The sequence below is a fragment of the Papaver somniferum genome, chromosome 1 (assembly GCF_003573695.1).
Source record: "Papaver somniferum cultivar HN1 chromosome 1, ASM357369v1, whole genome shotgun sequence".
In the NCBI taxonomy this organism is placed as follows: domain Eukaryota; kingdom Viridiplantae; phylum Streptophyta; class Magnoliopsida; order Ranunculales; family Papaveraceae; genus Papaver; species Papaver somniferum.
The window spans coordinates 247,354,047-247,370,392 of record NC_039358.1 but is presented as its reverse complement, the minus strand read 5'-3'; the positions used below and the strand labels follow the sequence as shown (position 1 = coordinate 247,370,392).

At 35.7% G+C, this 16,346-nt stretch overlaps 1 protein-coding gene and 1 long non-coding RNA gene across 2 annotated transcripts; one reads left to right on the top strand and one right to left on the bottom strand.

Annotated features, from left to right (window-relative positions):
- Positions 1-9,072: 9,072 nt before the first annotated feature.
- Positions 9,073-12,571, bottom strand: LOC113324183 (nuclear transcription factor Y subunit A-7-like). The gene is made up of 6 exons (XM_026572510.1): positions 12,405-12,571; positions 11,642-11,886; positions 11,373-11,518; positions 11,018-11,083; positions 10,344-10,556; positions 9,073-9,709 (listed from the first exon to the last, which is right to left on the bottom strand). The coding sequence occupies exons 2-6, from the start codon at positions 11,676-11,678 to the stop codon at positions 9,530-9,532; spliced, it is 642 nt and encodes a 213-aa protein (XP_026428295.1). The 5' UTR covers positions 11,679-11,886; positions 12,405-12,571; the 3' UTR covers positions 9,073-9,529.
- Positions 12,572-15,589: 3,018 nt separating this feature from the next.
- On the top strand, positions 15,590-16,148 carry LOC113340228. The gene is made up of 2 exons (XR_003355412.1): positions 15,590-15,751; positions 15,840-16,148. It is a non-coding gene; the product is annotated as an uncharacterized LOC113340228 (long non-coding RNA).
- The last annotated feature ends 198 nt before the right edge of the window (positions 16,149-16,346 follow it).

Below are 16,346 nucleotides of genomic sequence, written 5' to 3'. Positions count from 1 at the left end.
GGACCAATATACATTCGGAAGTTAAATTTACCACCGATTATGGTAGTACCAAAATTCGAAAATTGAATATATATCCGGAGGTTAAAGTAACATAATTTACTACCGATTATAGTATTAATTACCGAATATTACTTGTGTTTCGAAATACACACATATTCTGTAGCAAATAAATAATGTTATTTACCGAATATTATTGTTGCAAAATTCAAAATGGTAAGGCTCAAGGTGGTTCTAAAATTCCCATACCTAAGGACTTTTGAAATTTAGCCACTATACATCCCGAAGTTAATATAAATTCTTTTCGCATTACTACAAATTCAAAATCCGAAAATTTTATATTTCTTCCAAATTCTGATCTTTTGTCCACTATATATTCTAAGTTATGTAAACGAAATATCTATCGAATATTACTTGTGTTTTGAAATACAAACATATTCTGTATCAAATGAACAATATTATCTACGGAATATCGTTGTTGCAAATTTCGAAATGGTAAGGCTCAAAGTGGTTCCAAGATGCCCAGACCTAAGAATTTTTTATTATTAGCCACTATATATTCGAAAATTAATCTAAAATCTAAAATTAATTTGAAATTTTACAAAATTATCTCGTTAGAAAGATTTTAAAGAGATCTACACAATGAGTACAAACAACTATATCAAATTTAGAGTTTTTACGAAAAGTTCGGAGATTTTTTTATCATTTTAGGCACAATTTTCAAAAATTGAATGCATAGCCATTGTGCAAACCACCACAAAGGATGCATAACACATTATGTAGCCAAATTTTGGCTTATGCATCAACTAATTTTTGGTTCCAGCTTATAAAACGATGTACTCCATCCGTTTCAAGAAAAATGATACTTCCGCTTTAGGCACAATTTTCGAAAATTAAATGCATAGCCATTATGCAATCAGGAAAAGTGATACTTTCACCCCGTTTCAGGAAAAGTGATGTTTTCACCCCGTTTCAGGAAAAGTATCTCGTTTTCTGAAACGGAGGTACTATATGCCTAAAAATATTATTCTAACAAAAAAAGATGCATAACGAATTATGGAGCCCCAGAAAGGATGCATAACAGTTTATATATTTTGGTTCATAAATCCACCAATTTCGTTATGCAACCACTAAAATGATGTATATGCCTCAAAAATAACATTCCGACAAAAAAATGATGTATAACGCGTTATGCAATCAGCAGTGTTTCGTTGTTTTTTTCTGTCGACCCTCCCTATCGTGGCAACAGTATTCTAGTTTATTATGGGCTTGATTCGTAAACATTTATTTGAAAGGAAGAGCAAAACCCAGAAGAATCAAGGCTGCAGACCACCAAAAACATAATACAAAATGGGAGAAAACTATGCCAATGGTACTCAAGTGCCACAGTGCAGAAAAATCATAGTACGAAAAATGAGATCCATTCAGGCCTATATGCACTAGTTATTTTGTGATACTCTCCAGGAATCCTATAGATGCAACATGCTTCCGGTGTACAATCTTTTTCTTAATGGAATAAGCAATCAGTTCTTGCATTCCAATCGCGGTAGATAATCCGTGGTTGTCATCCATATTTTCTTGCATCAAACACGATTACAGTTTCTCCAGCAATCCTGCGAATAACCACAAGGTAGAAAATCCAATAATAAACTATTTAATTAGAGACTAAAGAAAAACACGGTCATTATGTTTGAAGGACGTTAAGCCCGTATCGGGTGGACACATAATGCACGGGTATACCATCAAGTTCTTCGAAACTTAACCTTTACATTGGTTGAACTTCGGTCTACTGGTTGTGGTCAGGCTTCCTTAATTTCTTTAGTAGAAGGGTTCCACGGGATAGCACCTTGAATTCCCCACGGATTATAACCATCCAAGACTGATGCTAAACAAACATTTTCGCGAGAGTGGTCAAACAAGCTAAGTACCTTGTGAGCTTCCTCTGACAGGCAAGCTAACGAGATATTACGGCCAAATCCATTATCTACTGCCAGTTGCATGGCACTTCTAATGCTTTGCAAGTCATAATAAACAAGTGGGAAATCTGCTCCTTTCTGAGAAACCCCAATGGATGCAACCTTTGGCTTAACATAATGTCAAGAAAAATGTCACTCAAAATGTGAGATAGTGAGGAAATAGGTGTGTGAACCCTATTAATTAAAAACTATCTTTGTAATTATAATGCATTGGCACTTCTCACAAAAAATAATTTAAGTTAAGCTAAAACAAATTTTCATTATTCATTTTGATCAGGAAACCACATGAAATCAAAAAAATCAAATTTTCAAACATACTCGTATTAAATTTTAAAAAATGAATAAAAAGAAGCTATTCAATAGTTTGGTCTAGATGCTAATACGCTTTGACCCAAATAGATGCCTGAATTAAGCGACACTAAGATCTCTACGTATGTATCTACATAAGACCAGCTTTTTAATGAGAGACCTCTGGTATCCACAACTCTCGCTGTTTCATGCTATGGATCATATAAAACCAGTGAGTTCTTATCTTTGAGAAACAAAACCATGCCAATCCCATAGTCCATTACTGTCATGGTAGAAAACTTGACAGACCTTTCCATTGATTGCGTAGAAACGGAGAACATTTTAGTCCAAGATTCTTTCACTCCATATTCCTTCATTACCCATATCGAAATATCATTGTTATTGTTCCTAGACGAATCAAAGTTCACCACCTTGTACTAAAGAAAGACACCCACCCAAAATGCCCAAGAAAGTGTCAATTTTGAGCATTGACCGATATGAGGCATATGAGTCATAACAGAGTGATTCCTGTAGTTCTGGAGTAAGCGGAACTTCTTTGAAAGTGTCGTTTTCGACGTCAAAAGAAATTATAACTAAGGAATCAGCTTTCGATAGCTCCTGTCCGTCTCTAAGGCTAACGCACGAGCATCCTATCCAGTGTGGAGCTCCATATAACTCACAGGCTTGATAGCCTTGCAACCTAAAAAAAGGTCATAAGGGAAGACATACGGTATTCTTTTCCACGAATTTGATCTTAATGAAAATACCTCAACATCAGAACCATCGCAACCCCAATCAAATGATGCTTTACGGGACATTTCGGCTCTTATAATCTTGTAATCGTCAAGAATAGGACTATGACCAAACCCGTATCGAGTGCACACGGTAACGGTTGTATCATCATCAATTTCGTTGAAACTTGCGTTTACATTGGCTGGAATCCGGTTTTCTGCTAGTGGTATTTCCTTAAGTTCTTTAGTAGAAGGGTTCCAAAGGATAAAACCCTTAATTCCAAACAGTAAAACTAAACCATTGCAAGAACCATAAATACAGTAATACGTATGATCTTGTGAGAATGGTGAATCTATCTCAACAACAGACAAACTGCACCAACTAACCGAGTACATGGGTACGTTGTATCTTGTTAAAAGTGATGTAAACTGGTTGTTTGCAATTGCATGGTCAAGATGCATATTAACAAACTTAGGATCTTTGAATAAATTATTGCACCAGCTTTTGCATACACACCTGAATCTGAAGATTGATTTCACAGGTAACAACTAAAGAATATCAAGAATGATTTCCTCTGGAAGACTTGGCATGATGAACGACTCTTCCGTTATCACTTCTTGAGAAGGAGGAGCTTCGGTTTTCAGCATCTTTGAGGCAATTGAGGCTTACCGTGGTATTCTTTGCCTTTTATATGTTTTAAGGATTTTGTTTATGGCAAAAGTATAGGACTAGGTTTAGGAAACCAGAGTCTGTTATAATTTATTTAGCGACCTAAGCAGAAGTATAGAAAGTTTTATAAATAAGAAGAACTTAAGCAACTTACTAGAACATACCGTATTGTCATTGAAAAGCTCCACAACACTCTGGAAGCGCCATTTACACTCTCTATTCCAAGATACCCCGACTATAAAACCTATATCCCTTGAATACCTCGTCGTAACGTGTGTCTACCAGTTCCTCGGAAAACTTGTCAGGCTTCAGCACCATTTTATAAAGCTGCTCCTCACCATCCAGCAAATTATATTGTTCCATCTCCTCAGTTGTCCGCTGATGCATTGCCACATAACCCGAGTATCTAAGATCCTCGTAGCCAAGAAACCCGAAATAATTTAACTTCTTACACAACTCAAGAATCTCCTCAATGATTGGAAACAATAAGTCAAAATAACCATCCAAGACCTTAATTAGTGACCCCAAACAAGCTAAACAAACAGTTTTGGCAGAGTTGTCGCCGGGATCATCACATGAATGAGCATTACAGCGACAACCAGATATTGATAAAATAAATTCATCAAGTACCTTGTGAGCTTCCTCTGACAGGCAAGCTAACGAGATATTACGGCCAAATCCATTATCTACTGCCAGTTGCATGGCACTTCTAATGCCTTGCAAATCATAATAAATAAATGGAAAATGTGCTCCTTTCGGAGAAACCCCAATGGACGCAACCTTTGGCCTGACATAGTTGTCAAGAAAAATAACTCCGTATCCCAAAGAGAAGATAAATTTTTTTTCATCTGCAGCAGTACTAAATGATGTTTTCCTATCAGATGAGAAACTGCTTCCAGGATGCGACACTGCGATAGGTGAAGAAAATACGGACCGCGGCGGCATCTCAGGGAAGCAAGTGCTTTGGATAATCGGAAAATGGAAGAACTCATAACTGCTGAACTTGTACAATCCTGCAAATACTCGATTTAGCAGATTTTTAGATCCTGTAGAACCGGCCTTGCAGATTTTATGTGTTATTTTTCTGTATCTAGCAGATTATTTTGAACGGGCCAAATTTCCCGGCCCTCTTACAGTCTTCAGGCTATATATATATATATATGTAACCGAGTAAAAGAAAAATATATATGTATATATATATATGTAAAGAAAAGTTTTAGGAGACTCGAGAGGCTAAAAGCCTAAAACTAGATTAATGGAAAGACCAGAAAAAATGTGAATAATTTGTACAAAAGTATCAGCGCAGAAGAAATGAAATACCAAATGCATCAGCTAATAAAATCATTGTGTCCCACACTGCAGAAGAAACTGGGAGTGGTGCAAGAGCTTGTTTATAAATGCAGGGACCTGTACACTAGTTATTGCATTTCCATAAGTGGAAAACTTTAGAACAAGGCAAACTAAGAACCTGCAAGAAGAAAATAGTTCTGACATACAAAATTGGATAAATTTACAACCTGATCATCGATTTATTCTCTGATCTCAATTTATAGAACAATCATTAAAAAATAAACAATGTTCATCAATTCAGCTATTTATGTTGTAGAATTTTGGGACCAGAAAAAAAAATCTTTTAAAAAATCTTATTTTTATTTTTACTTTCTCTCTCTTCCTGTTTTTTAAATCTAGAATCTGTTTGCTCTAGAATTTTCTTTTTCTCTGTTGTTGTTGAAGATGAACCTTGCTTTTCTTGATCTGCTACTGCGGTTGAAGATGATGAATCTTTATAAAAACGACGATGAACTCATGATGATGTTTTTTTTTTTGCAATTTGAAGATGAACTCGTGATGATGTTTGAAGACGAACTCGTGATGTTGTTTTGTTGTTTGAAGAAGAACTCGTGATGTTGTTTTGTTGTTTGAAGATGAACTCGTGATGATGTTTTGAAGATGAACTCGTGATTGTTGTTGTTGAAGATGTGAAGACGATGAACGACAGAGTTTTTAGGGTTTATTTGGTGTTGTTGCTGTTGTAGACGACGAAGATGATGAAGATGATGCTTGTGTTGAATATGAAGATGAAGATGATGAAGACGACGATATTGATGATTTTAGGATTTTATATGGAGTTCATTTCTGGAATGAACTCTGTTTTTTTAGGTTTTTATATGGTGTTCATTCTGGAAAGAACTATGGTTTTTTAACTCTAGTTTTTTTAGGTATTTATACGGAGTTCATTTCTGGAATGAACTTTGATTGTTTTAGGTTTTTATATGGAGTTCAAATATGGAATGAACTCTGGTTTTTTATGTTTTTATATGGAGTTCATTTCTGGAATGAACTCTGGTTTTTTAGGTTTTTATATGGAGTTCATTTCTGAAAACATAAGTAGAAATTAACAGGAGTTCATTTTGAAGAATGAACTGGTACAAAAAAAATAAGTAGAAATTAACACGGAAGGGTACTTTTGTCCATTTAATATTTTTAAATAATTATGGACCAAACAGTAAAGGCGTTTCCCAAAGGACCAAACTGACTTGGGACCACCTAAAAAAGGACCAAACGATATTTTTCTCACATATTTTCGTGTATAAATTACACATGAAACCGGACTACTATTTTGAAACGGAGGGGTAGTGTTTTTAAGAGAGATTTTCTGATCTTTGTGGTGGTTCTTTTAAGAAGGATTTTATGGTCTTTGTGGGACTTGAAGTTGGGACCTACGGTTGCAAGGATCACATGCCTACTGTCCTATGTGCAATTTTGCATCGCTTGAATGAAATCTTTGGTCCAACTTTAGAAAGGGGTCGAACAAGTTCAACAACATTTTACTGTAAATCCTTCGGAAAAAAGGTTTGTTATTCTTCCTTCCATTGTTGGTTGAGGGGTTTTCAAGATGGTTTCAAAATTATTGGCTGATAGATTGAAGCTGGTTCTGCCATCCATTATTTCAGAATACCAAGATGCATTTTATCCATGAAAGACAAATCAATGATGGCATCCTAATAGCTACTGAGCTAATTGATTCGAGGAAAAGAGAAGACAAATCAGGTATCTTGTGCAAAGTGGAGTCTGAAAAGGCTTTCGATAACATCAATTGGGGATATATTGACAAGGTGTTAGAATGATGTGGTTTTGGTCACGTCTGGAGAAGTTGGGTTAAATGATGTATTTCTTTTGGAGATATGGAGATATGGCGCCGAAAAGAACTCTCTATTGGAGGAAGATTGTCTATCATAAATTTGGAAGTAATCCAAATTCTTTTTTTTCCTAATTCTACTTTTAAGCCAGTGGGTCATAGCTTATGGGAAGGCATTTTAAATTCCAAAGATCATATTATACAAAACACTAGGTTTCAGTTGAACAAGGGTACTAAGGTTTTGTTTTGGAAGGACAAATGGATAGGAGATAACAATTTACAAATATATTTCCCTTCTCTATTCAAACTGTCTAGAAAGAAATTTGCTTATGTTAGAGATTGTATCTCTGCTGATTTTGCTTGGAACTTGGATTTCAGAAGATATCTGGATGAGAATGAACTAGGTTATATTATTTCTTTACTTTAAATGATTGGAGATCCTTGTTCAATATTAGGTGACACTGATTCAGTGGATGATAGAATTTGGGATGTTGAAGGAGAGTTCTCTGTGTCTAACTGCTATAATTCTTTAGATGTTGATGATTATCTTTCATTCCCTCAAAATATCTATGGAATCCGAAAATCCCTTTGACGATATCATTTTTTGTTTGGACCCTTTGTTATAATGGTGCTCCTACAAGAAATTATTTAGTTAAAGCGGATAAGTCAAATACGGATAGGGGCTTGTTTTGTAATGTGGCACAAGAGACGAATATTCATTTTTTTCTTCATTGCTCACAAACAACAAGGATATGGAATTACTTCTTGTCTTCTTTTGGTCTTGATTGGGTTTTTTCGGAGAGTGTTAAAGCTTCTCTTTGGGAATGGCCTGACAGAAAAGGTAAAGACATGAGAAAGAAACTTTGGGGATATATTCTTTTTGTAGTGTGGTGGATAATATGGCAAGAAAGAAATGCTAGACTATATGGCAGACGGACGAGAAGAACTTTCGATCAGCTTATTATTGCTATAAAATGTACTATTTTTAATTGGGCAATACCTATTAAGATTTTTGATGGTATTTCTTTAAGCACTCTTATTTGTAATTGGGAGGCGGTGATCAGCTCTGGCTTATCATTAGTTCTTCTTATTTTTTTACTTTCCTCTATATCTGCCACTTCTGGTGACTTCCATTTTAATATAATTTGACCTTTTATTTATCAAAAGAAAAAAAGTTTGCTATTCTCAACGAGGATACCGTTGAATTCAAGGTTACTCAATTTCCACATTGGGTTTTCATGCCGGAGTGACCAAGGAGGTAATTTTCAAGCTCGGAAACTCATTTCGTATATGATGCAATTTTTCCTTCTTCGAAATTGATAATGGGCCAATGGATTTTCAAATCAGCACAATTACTGACAACAAAATGTGTAAATCTCATGAATTGCTTTATAGTTTATTGTCTATGATTTGATAATTTCTAAATCTTAATTGTCGTGCTTGATGGGCTGGTCGACTAACCCCCTCCTTGTGTATTTCTCATATGCTTTATTGTTTTTTCCAGTTTGTTTTAGTTGACAGTCGCTAAGATTTTGTTTCATGGTTTAGTGTTACTCCGTGTCATAGTCCAATAGGCTTGAAAGTCTATTTAGTTTAGACAGTAGCTGTTTTTACTCCAATGTAATGGTTTTCTTTGTACTAATTTGTAATATATAATAGCTTTATTAGCATTAAATCCTTCAAGAGCGGCAATTGCATACTACTACATGCCCCATTCAAAGATATATATGTTTGAAGTCATAGATGAAGTCGGAAAACAAGGAGACAGACAGATATCAACAACAACAAGTTCTTACGGATACAATTATGTCCATCAAAAGTATATCTTTTCTTATGGAAAGCCTTCCTCGATGTAATTCTCGTTTCTAGATGCATAGGAACCGGGCCTCTTACCAGATAAACTTCCCAGGCCTCTTACAGTCTGCCATTTTCATGGTAGGTGTCTTAGTAGCACGTTTCCCTCTTCTTCTTTTTTGTTAAAATATTGATAAAAAAAATTACATAATAAATCACTGTGTTTTTTTTAAGAAGAATCAAGAGGCTGCAACCCACCAAAAACAAGATACAAACAAACGCGCGAAAACTTAAACAACGAAACGACCGGAAAAAGTCAGTAATTTGCACAGAAGTACGATGGCAGGAAATTCATAGTACAAAAAATCATTCTGTTCCACACTGCAGAAGAAACTGGGAGTGCTTGTTTATAAATGCGGGGACCTGTACACAAGTTATTGCAATTTCATAAGTGGAAAGCTTTAAAACAAGGCAAACTAAGAACCTGCAAGAGAAAAATAGTTCTGACATACAAAATTGGATAATTTACAACCTGATCATCGATTTATTCTCTGATCTCAATTATAGAACAATCATTAAAAAATAAACAATGTTCATCAATTCAGCTATCTATGGTATAGAATTTTGGGCTTCAGCATCCCTGATAAAACCCCCACTCATGTTTCTAGCAATACCTAAAACTATTATCTGACAAAAACGAAAAAGACCAACAATCCACGCTTTTTTTTATTTTCTATTTTCAACATTAAGTACCATCTAAACTAATTGCCTACTTCCAATTCTCCTCAAATCTTGAGTGAGAAACTAGTTAACTTCTGATGTGAAAACCTGATCTTCTTGCAACCACTAAAGAATGACAAGTTAGACGAAGATCAGACCTCTCTTGATAATCATCTTTGAATTTTCCCATGTACTGCCCAGAACTGCAAGGAGCTTAAGATGATTTCTCGGCTGAAGCATTCTTGTTTTTATCAGATGAATTACGAGAATGAGTTTTGTTATTTTGGGAGGCCTCACTCTGTTGGTTATCGTCAGTCTTGGCATTCAGAAACTGACCACCGCATCCCCGAACCCTTCTCAAAGCATGCAAGTGTCGAGATTCATGAAGATATGGCTGCAAGAAAAATGTAACTAAGAACTGCAAGCAAGGATTTATGCCAACACTACAACAAAACACAAGGATTTATGCAACTGAAATAAATAAGCATCTGAAGCCTCAAATGCCAAGACTTGACAAAAACATAGACCGTACTACCCTAGAATGAAATCGCATAGATAACCAGGATTTGGCAATAATACACAACCTACTATCCAGATTGCAATCAATTCATTACATAAAAGGGCCGCACAAGCCAGGGTTCTAATGACTAAAAATGGTGGACGTGCAACGGGTCTTGAGTGAATGGGAGAAATTCAAAGTCAATTTTCTTTATTTCTAAGAGTAAGAAACGAAATATATGAAAACGAGCAGATACGCATGAAACGAAGTTGGATCAGAAGATGCCATGTTGGAAGTTCTAATGTTAATATACCCTTTAAAGTGGAGTCTTTCCATCATAATTTAGTGACAAGCATTAAATTATCTTTGCATACCTCATTGCTTCAAAAGTTACAACTATCAGCTCTAAGCAACAATTTACGCCTGCTATAGGCACTTGACAGGCTTAAGGAGCTTGAGATACTAACTAATGCATATGCTAACAGAGAAAGAGAAAGATAATTCAAGAAAGCCTTGATAAGAAAGATACCTTCCGGGACTTGATCAATTTGTTTGCTGATTCAGCTTTGGCACGAGATTGGCGGCGTCTCAGGATAGCATGATATTGCTTAGCATTAACATATACAGGCTCTTCAACTGCATCAGACGGCAATGCAACCGGATCAGAAGGCAATGGAACTGTAGCTGGTTGAGCCCCCATTGGAACCCCAGCCTGGTGGGGACCCATCATTTGAGGATGCATCTGAAACCCATTGTGACAGATGAACAAAAGATTTACATACTTGAAACTCCCAACACAGTATGAAATACACATGAAGTGTTTCAAAGGGGATTTTGAAAAAGAGGAAAAAGTCAGGAACGGGGATTTTATTGAGAAAAAGTTTTTCAATTCTGTTTGACCATCACGAAACAAGAATGTTTGTGTCATGGGGATTACAGATCCCATGAATCCCCAATTATTAACTCAACATCTCCTCCCAATAATTTTGAACCCCTGGGATTCTCAGCAGGGGATTGAAACTACAATTTTATATAGACTGTGAAACACACCAGGAACGTGCCAAGGGTTCATAATCACCTATACAAACTATGGAAGTATACTTGTAACTAACTACAGTACTTGTGAAAATGCCAATAGTACTACAGAATAACATATGCTCTTAAGAAAAAAAAGTCGTATGGCATCAGAGAAGCTTAACATACCATGGGTTGAGCGCCATATGCAAAAATACTTCTATAATACGGATCTGGGTAAGGATAAGCTTGTCCCTGCAAGAGATATCTAGCAATATGTTAACAGCATGTTCAATAGTCCAATCAACATCGGAGTTGTATTATGTCTGGTAACCCGGAAAATTCAAAAGGATAAAATCAAAACTATCTAACACATTCAATTGATCTTCAATTCTTCCAAAAGTAGGGATAGATGGTTAAACTCTTCAATGATCGGTTACACACAGTCGCCAATTTCCTCTAAGAAATCACACATCTTCACATAGATCAGTTATACTTTCTGATATATACATTTCAAATTTGTCTACACTGAGAACATCATTACCACAGCATGTCCAACTTCATAGTGAGGAGGCATCATGTACTCCACCGAGGATGATGCGGCGCCAGGATGTAAGATTCCAGGTGCCGGTGGCTGATGTTGGTAATGAATTTCAGACTGCTGTTGCTGCTCATCAGCTCCACTGTCATCTATGGATGAAAACACAGACAGACAATCACTAACAATAATTTGAGACGGTTAAAGTAAAAAGTACAAGAATATTATTAGTTACTCAAAACAATAGAAGTTAGACAAGAACATGAGCCACGTACCAGACTGAGATGACTGATCACGTCGCGAAGAAGTCATGATACTAGCTTCTGGATGCGACTTTATTACTAAAATCTTCGTTATTGATTAGGCAACTTTACTAGCTGATACCAAAACTAACAATAGACTGTACACCAGCAAGATCCAATCCAACAAAATAACTCTGGCTAGAAAACCAAAACCCTGGTTAACCGTATCATCCTCTCAGAACCTCCAATCTTAAAACTGTTAACTGATACTGGTAAACCTGTAAAAACCACAAAACAAAATCAGAGAAGGTACAATTTACATATAAAAACAGCATTAGGAACTTAAACCACCAATTTCAACCACTAAGAATCCTAATCGCCTGACTATTCACAGCACGCGATGTAATTAGGGTTTTATCAGGCTACTAAAAATCCTCCTAATTAACAAATAATCAGTGGCCTAAAAAAAATAGACTGTTCAAATTCAAACCAAGAACCCTAAACTAATTTGAACACAGGTTCCTCAATTCTACAGTTCTTTTAACCATATTCAATTCCTACACTTAATTCTCCAAAATTAATCTCAGAAATGCAAATTGAAACAAATATTAGGGTTTTATTTCACAGACACAGACATGAGAAACAAAACAGAACCCACATTAATTCGATCGAAGTAAAACCCTAAAACCAACTCAAATTCAAAATTGAAGTTACAGAAAGAAAAAGAAAAAAACTTCTCAACCAATGAATTGGATTTGGAATAGATACGAAAAGAGACAAGATTAGGTTTGATTACCTGGAGTGGGGGAATAGGAGGAGGAAGGATGGGGGAACTTAATACTCGAACAATTATCTATCTCCAAGTGTCTTCTTCTTCTTCTTTTCTGGTTCTGGTGTTTACTGCGAATAGAGAAGAAGAAGAGAGAATCGAAAAGGATTAAATCGTACAACACAGGAAAAGAGGAGAACACCTAAACTGCACACACGTGTCCTTGCACTGATGAATATATAGACTGTAGTCCTGCCCAATTCATTTGAATTTGACTTGGTATATTTGTTTTCTTTTTTCGAGTCAGAAGGAACTCGTCTGATTCAAAGATATGTGACTTAATAGGTTGGTCATGTAATTCAAGTGGTATTTTATTCTCAGATTCAAAAGGGTCTGAATCAGGGAGTAGGTCTGATTCAGGTTGCAAATCAGATCTAAGTCATATTAAAGTACAAACGGTCTGACATTTTACTCGTGTATGAGCTGAATAAATAAAAAAAAATTGTTCATAATTAAGCAGAGCTTTCGATCATGTAATTGTTCATGAGCTTTTGGTCTATGAGCTAAATTAGACCTCGAATCAGATATCGGAAAAATAAAAAATAAATTATAAGATATTTGGCTCGGACTAAATCAGATCCAAATAAACAAGGCACCAGTTTAGGTGTGCACCGGGTAATCTGATTCACGGTATTCACGAGAGAGTCAGAGTCCAGGTATTCGTAAAGATTATTATGATAAGGGTGATATTAATTTCTTCAACAATATTTGATACAAATTGAGTCTTCCTAACTTGTATCCCAGTATAAATGTTAAGAAAAATTATTATATTATTTAGTTGCAATGAATTTATAATTTTCATTAATAAAAGTTACACATATAATGTTTTTAATGTAAAAAATCACATATAAAAAATTTATTATATACGAATGTTGGCATTTACCAAACAAATTACTATTTATTAAGTGGGTACAAAACAATTTACATAAGTATAAAACCAATATTTTTTTATTTATTTTTTGAAGCATGAAATTTTATTAAATTTAGTAAAAAATAACACGGGGTACATTGTACTCATAGAGTCTGCCATTACAATAGGACCAATGCACGATGGTGTTGTGGTCCTTGATTGTTGTAGATAGATTTCAATTGTGTTGTCGTCTGCTGTTTTGTTTAGTAAACTGTCTTCCGTTTGATTTCCTTTTCTTTAAATATGTTTTATGGTGTAATGTGAATTCGGGCCAACCTAAGCTTGATTTCAGCTATCATATTGATCTAGTGTCGAGGTGGTTCCGTTGTCGAGGTTAGAAACCTTAAAAGATTTTCCAAATCCATTTCGAATTGCACCTTCGACCATTCTCGATATGTAGCCGTTCTTGATGCTACAAGCATGGCCCAAGTTTCAGCAGTGAGGGTTGTGGTTATCTCTAATGGTTGTGCAATTGCTAAGATTGTGATAATATCTTCGTTTCTGCAAATAACGTCCACTCCTGCTAGTCCCTGATGTCCTCTAGCTGCTCCATTTGTGTTGATTTTGATCCAGTCTAGGTGCGGTTTTCTCCATCCTACTAAGATTGTGGTTGAATTGGGGATCTGATGCTTAATATTTGTAGACAATTGCGTTCCATGTAGCATCGGTGGGAGGTAGTGTTGAGCCCTGGCATATTCTTTTTGTAGACGGGTAGCCATTTGAAATATATTTGTTGGGTTCGTTTGCTTTTGGTTGTATATGACGTCGTTTCTAGCTAGCCAAAGGGACTAGAAAAGAAAACATAATATGGTGGTGGTTTCGTCACGGGTTTTCGCTCGAAGAAGTAAGGATGTAAATGTATCGGGGTTTATTGATATAGGTATCCCTTGGTGGTGCTTAATGGTGTGGACATCCGCGAAAGTATTAGGTTCCACGAATCCATAGCGATCGACCAATGTAGAAGGATATGTGTTGCAGTTTCAGGATCAGAATTGTGTTGTGGGCAAAGATTCGAGTTGGTGAGGTAGATGTGATTGAGGAGGTTGAGGTAAGCCCTCGTTTAGTGTTTTCCACAAGAAAAGTTATAGTTTTGGTGGACAGAGAAGCATCCATAAGAAGCTGGTTGGGGGAGGTGGGTTGTGCTGCAATTGGTCTGAATTTTCTCCTTGGCATTTGTATCCTGAAGTCATCGTGTATTTTCCTGATTTTGTGAACGGTCAAATTATTTTATCCGGTTGGTTCTCTCGTGGAAGGTGAAGGTTAACGATTCTTTGCACTGTGATTAGTGGGAGGATATTAAGTTTTTCGTGGTTCCAAGACCGGGTTCAGGGGTCAATGATATCAACTACTGATTGTATGGGGTAGCAATGTGTTGGGTCTATATTACTTTCGAACTGAGTGATCCAATTTACTTGGATTCGGGCGGTTCATCCGTTTTCTATCCGGTGAAACAGAAGTTTTTTCAGGATTGGTACGAGGGAAGCAAGTTATCAGGATTGGTACGAGGGAAGCAAGTTACCTCCAAGGGTATTTATGGAAGAGGGAGGAGGAGGATGTTTTGAAGAATGGGTTGATGTTTAATGATAAAACTAGTAGCTAGTTAGTTCACATTACCTAAATGATCATCATTGAATTTGATTCATTGAATTTGGAGCTTAATATTTTCCTCCCATAATTAAATATAAGAAAATATACAATAATATTTGCCTCCCATAATTAAATATAAGAAATCAGCTTGTTCTGGAAGTGGGGTGCTAGGAGGTTGGGTCCAAGATAAGACCAATTTCATCGCACCCCAGTTTGGGTGCAAGAGGGTGTTTGAATGCCAAGTAACTATTCGAGCTCAATGTCATAAATTAGACAAGAAATGAAATTTTAGAATGATTTACAAAAACAAAAACTAAAAAACAAACAAAAAAAAAAAATACTTCAAACTTCTAAAAATGACTTTATGTTCCTACTCTTTCTAAACTTGATAAGCTTTGCTTTATTAAGATAACTCCCAAAATGAATTAATTGGTTTTGCAATCCTTGTGCGCAAAAAGAGCAACATAAAGAAACAATGGTCATTGATCTTTGTCTTTCTTGGTTACACTCTTCTCTCAAGTCTCAACCACTCAAAAAATCAATGTCGGAGAAAAACAGGTCCAACAATTTACCGGCCATTTTTAGTCAACATCAAATATAGACCTCGTCAACAACATCTCCATCGCTTAATTAAACTCTCATTCATTAAGTATTTATACAGTAGTTCCCACAGTCTGAAAACGAAAAAGATATATTATTATTATTATCATCACAGAGAAAGAAAAAAAACATAGCAAGTGTAAACACCATGAATCAACAACTACAAAGGCCAGATGAAAATCAAGTGATGCAAGATATTGCTAAGGATCCAACTCAGGTGAATGAACATTTTCATCCTTATTATTTTTACAATGGCGGCATATCTTTTAATACTGCTTTCGTTTATATTGTTTTGTAATGTGCAGTTATTTGGACGTGTGAGCCATGATGAATTTTGTGAAGCTGTAAATGAGAAGCTGCAGGTACAAGGAGAAGAAGCAGATGATGATCTCTTCTCTATTGCTATATCAGACCTCGATATCTCTGAACCTCTTAGTCGCTCAAAGTAATTAGAAGAAGAAAAAAAAATTAATGATTATTTTTGTAATACTTGCTGAACGGTGAAAACAATAGATTTCACCATCCATCCAATGTAACCTAACTAGGTACACTCTGTATTCATGTCATCTGTATTAAATCCGTTAAATTAAACAAAGCTCAATGTTTCAGCACTACATTATTGCATGGTGACTATACTCATCGAATCGGTATGGCAACGATTAAATTTAATCAAATATCAAATTAGGATAATCATCACATTTTAGTTTCTACTGGAGTCATAACGTGTAGAACATCAGCACATTATTAAAAAAAAAAATTAGGTGAAAAGAACTCATAATTGGTACTTTTTTGACTGGGTCGGACATCTGAAA

What these genes read in the sequence shown, in the direction of transcription:
- LOC113324183 (XM_026572510.1), bottom strand. Translation starts at nt 11,678, where the DNA reads ATGACTTCTTCGCGACGTGATCAGTCATCTCAGTCTG. An exon ending in TGATCAGTCATCTCAGTCTG is followed by an intron (nt 11,519 to 11,641) that starts GTACGTGGCTCA and finishes TTTCATCCATAG; the next exon opens with ATGACAGTGGAGCTGATGAG. An exon ending in CATATGGCGCTCAACCCATG is followed by an intron (nt 10,557 to 11,017) that starts GTATGTTAAGCT and finishes AATGGGTTTCAG; the next exon opens with ATGCATCCTCAAATGATGGG.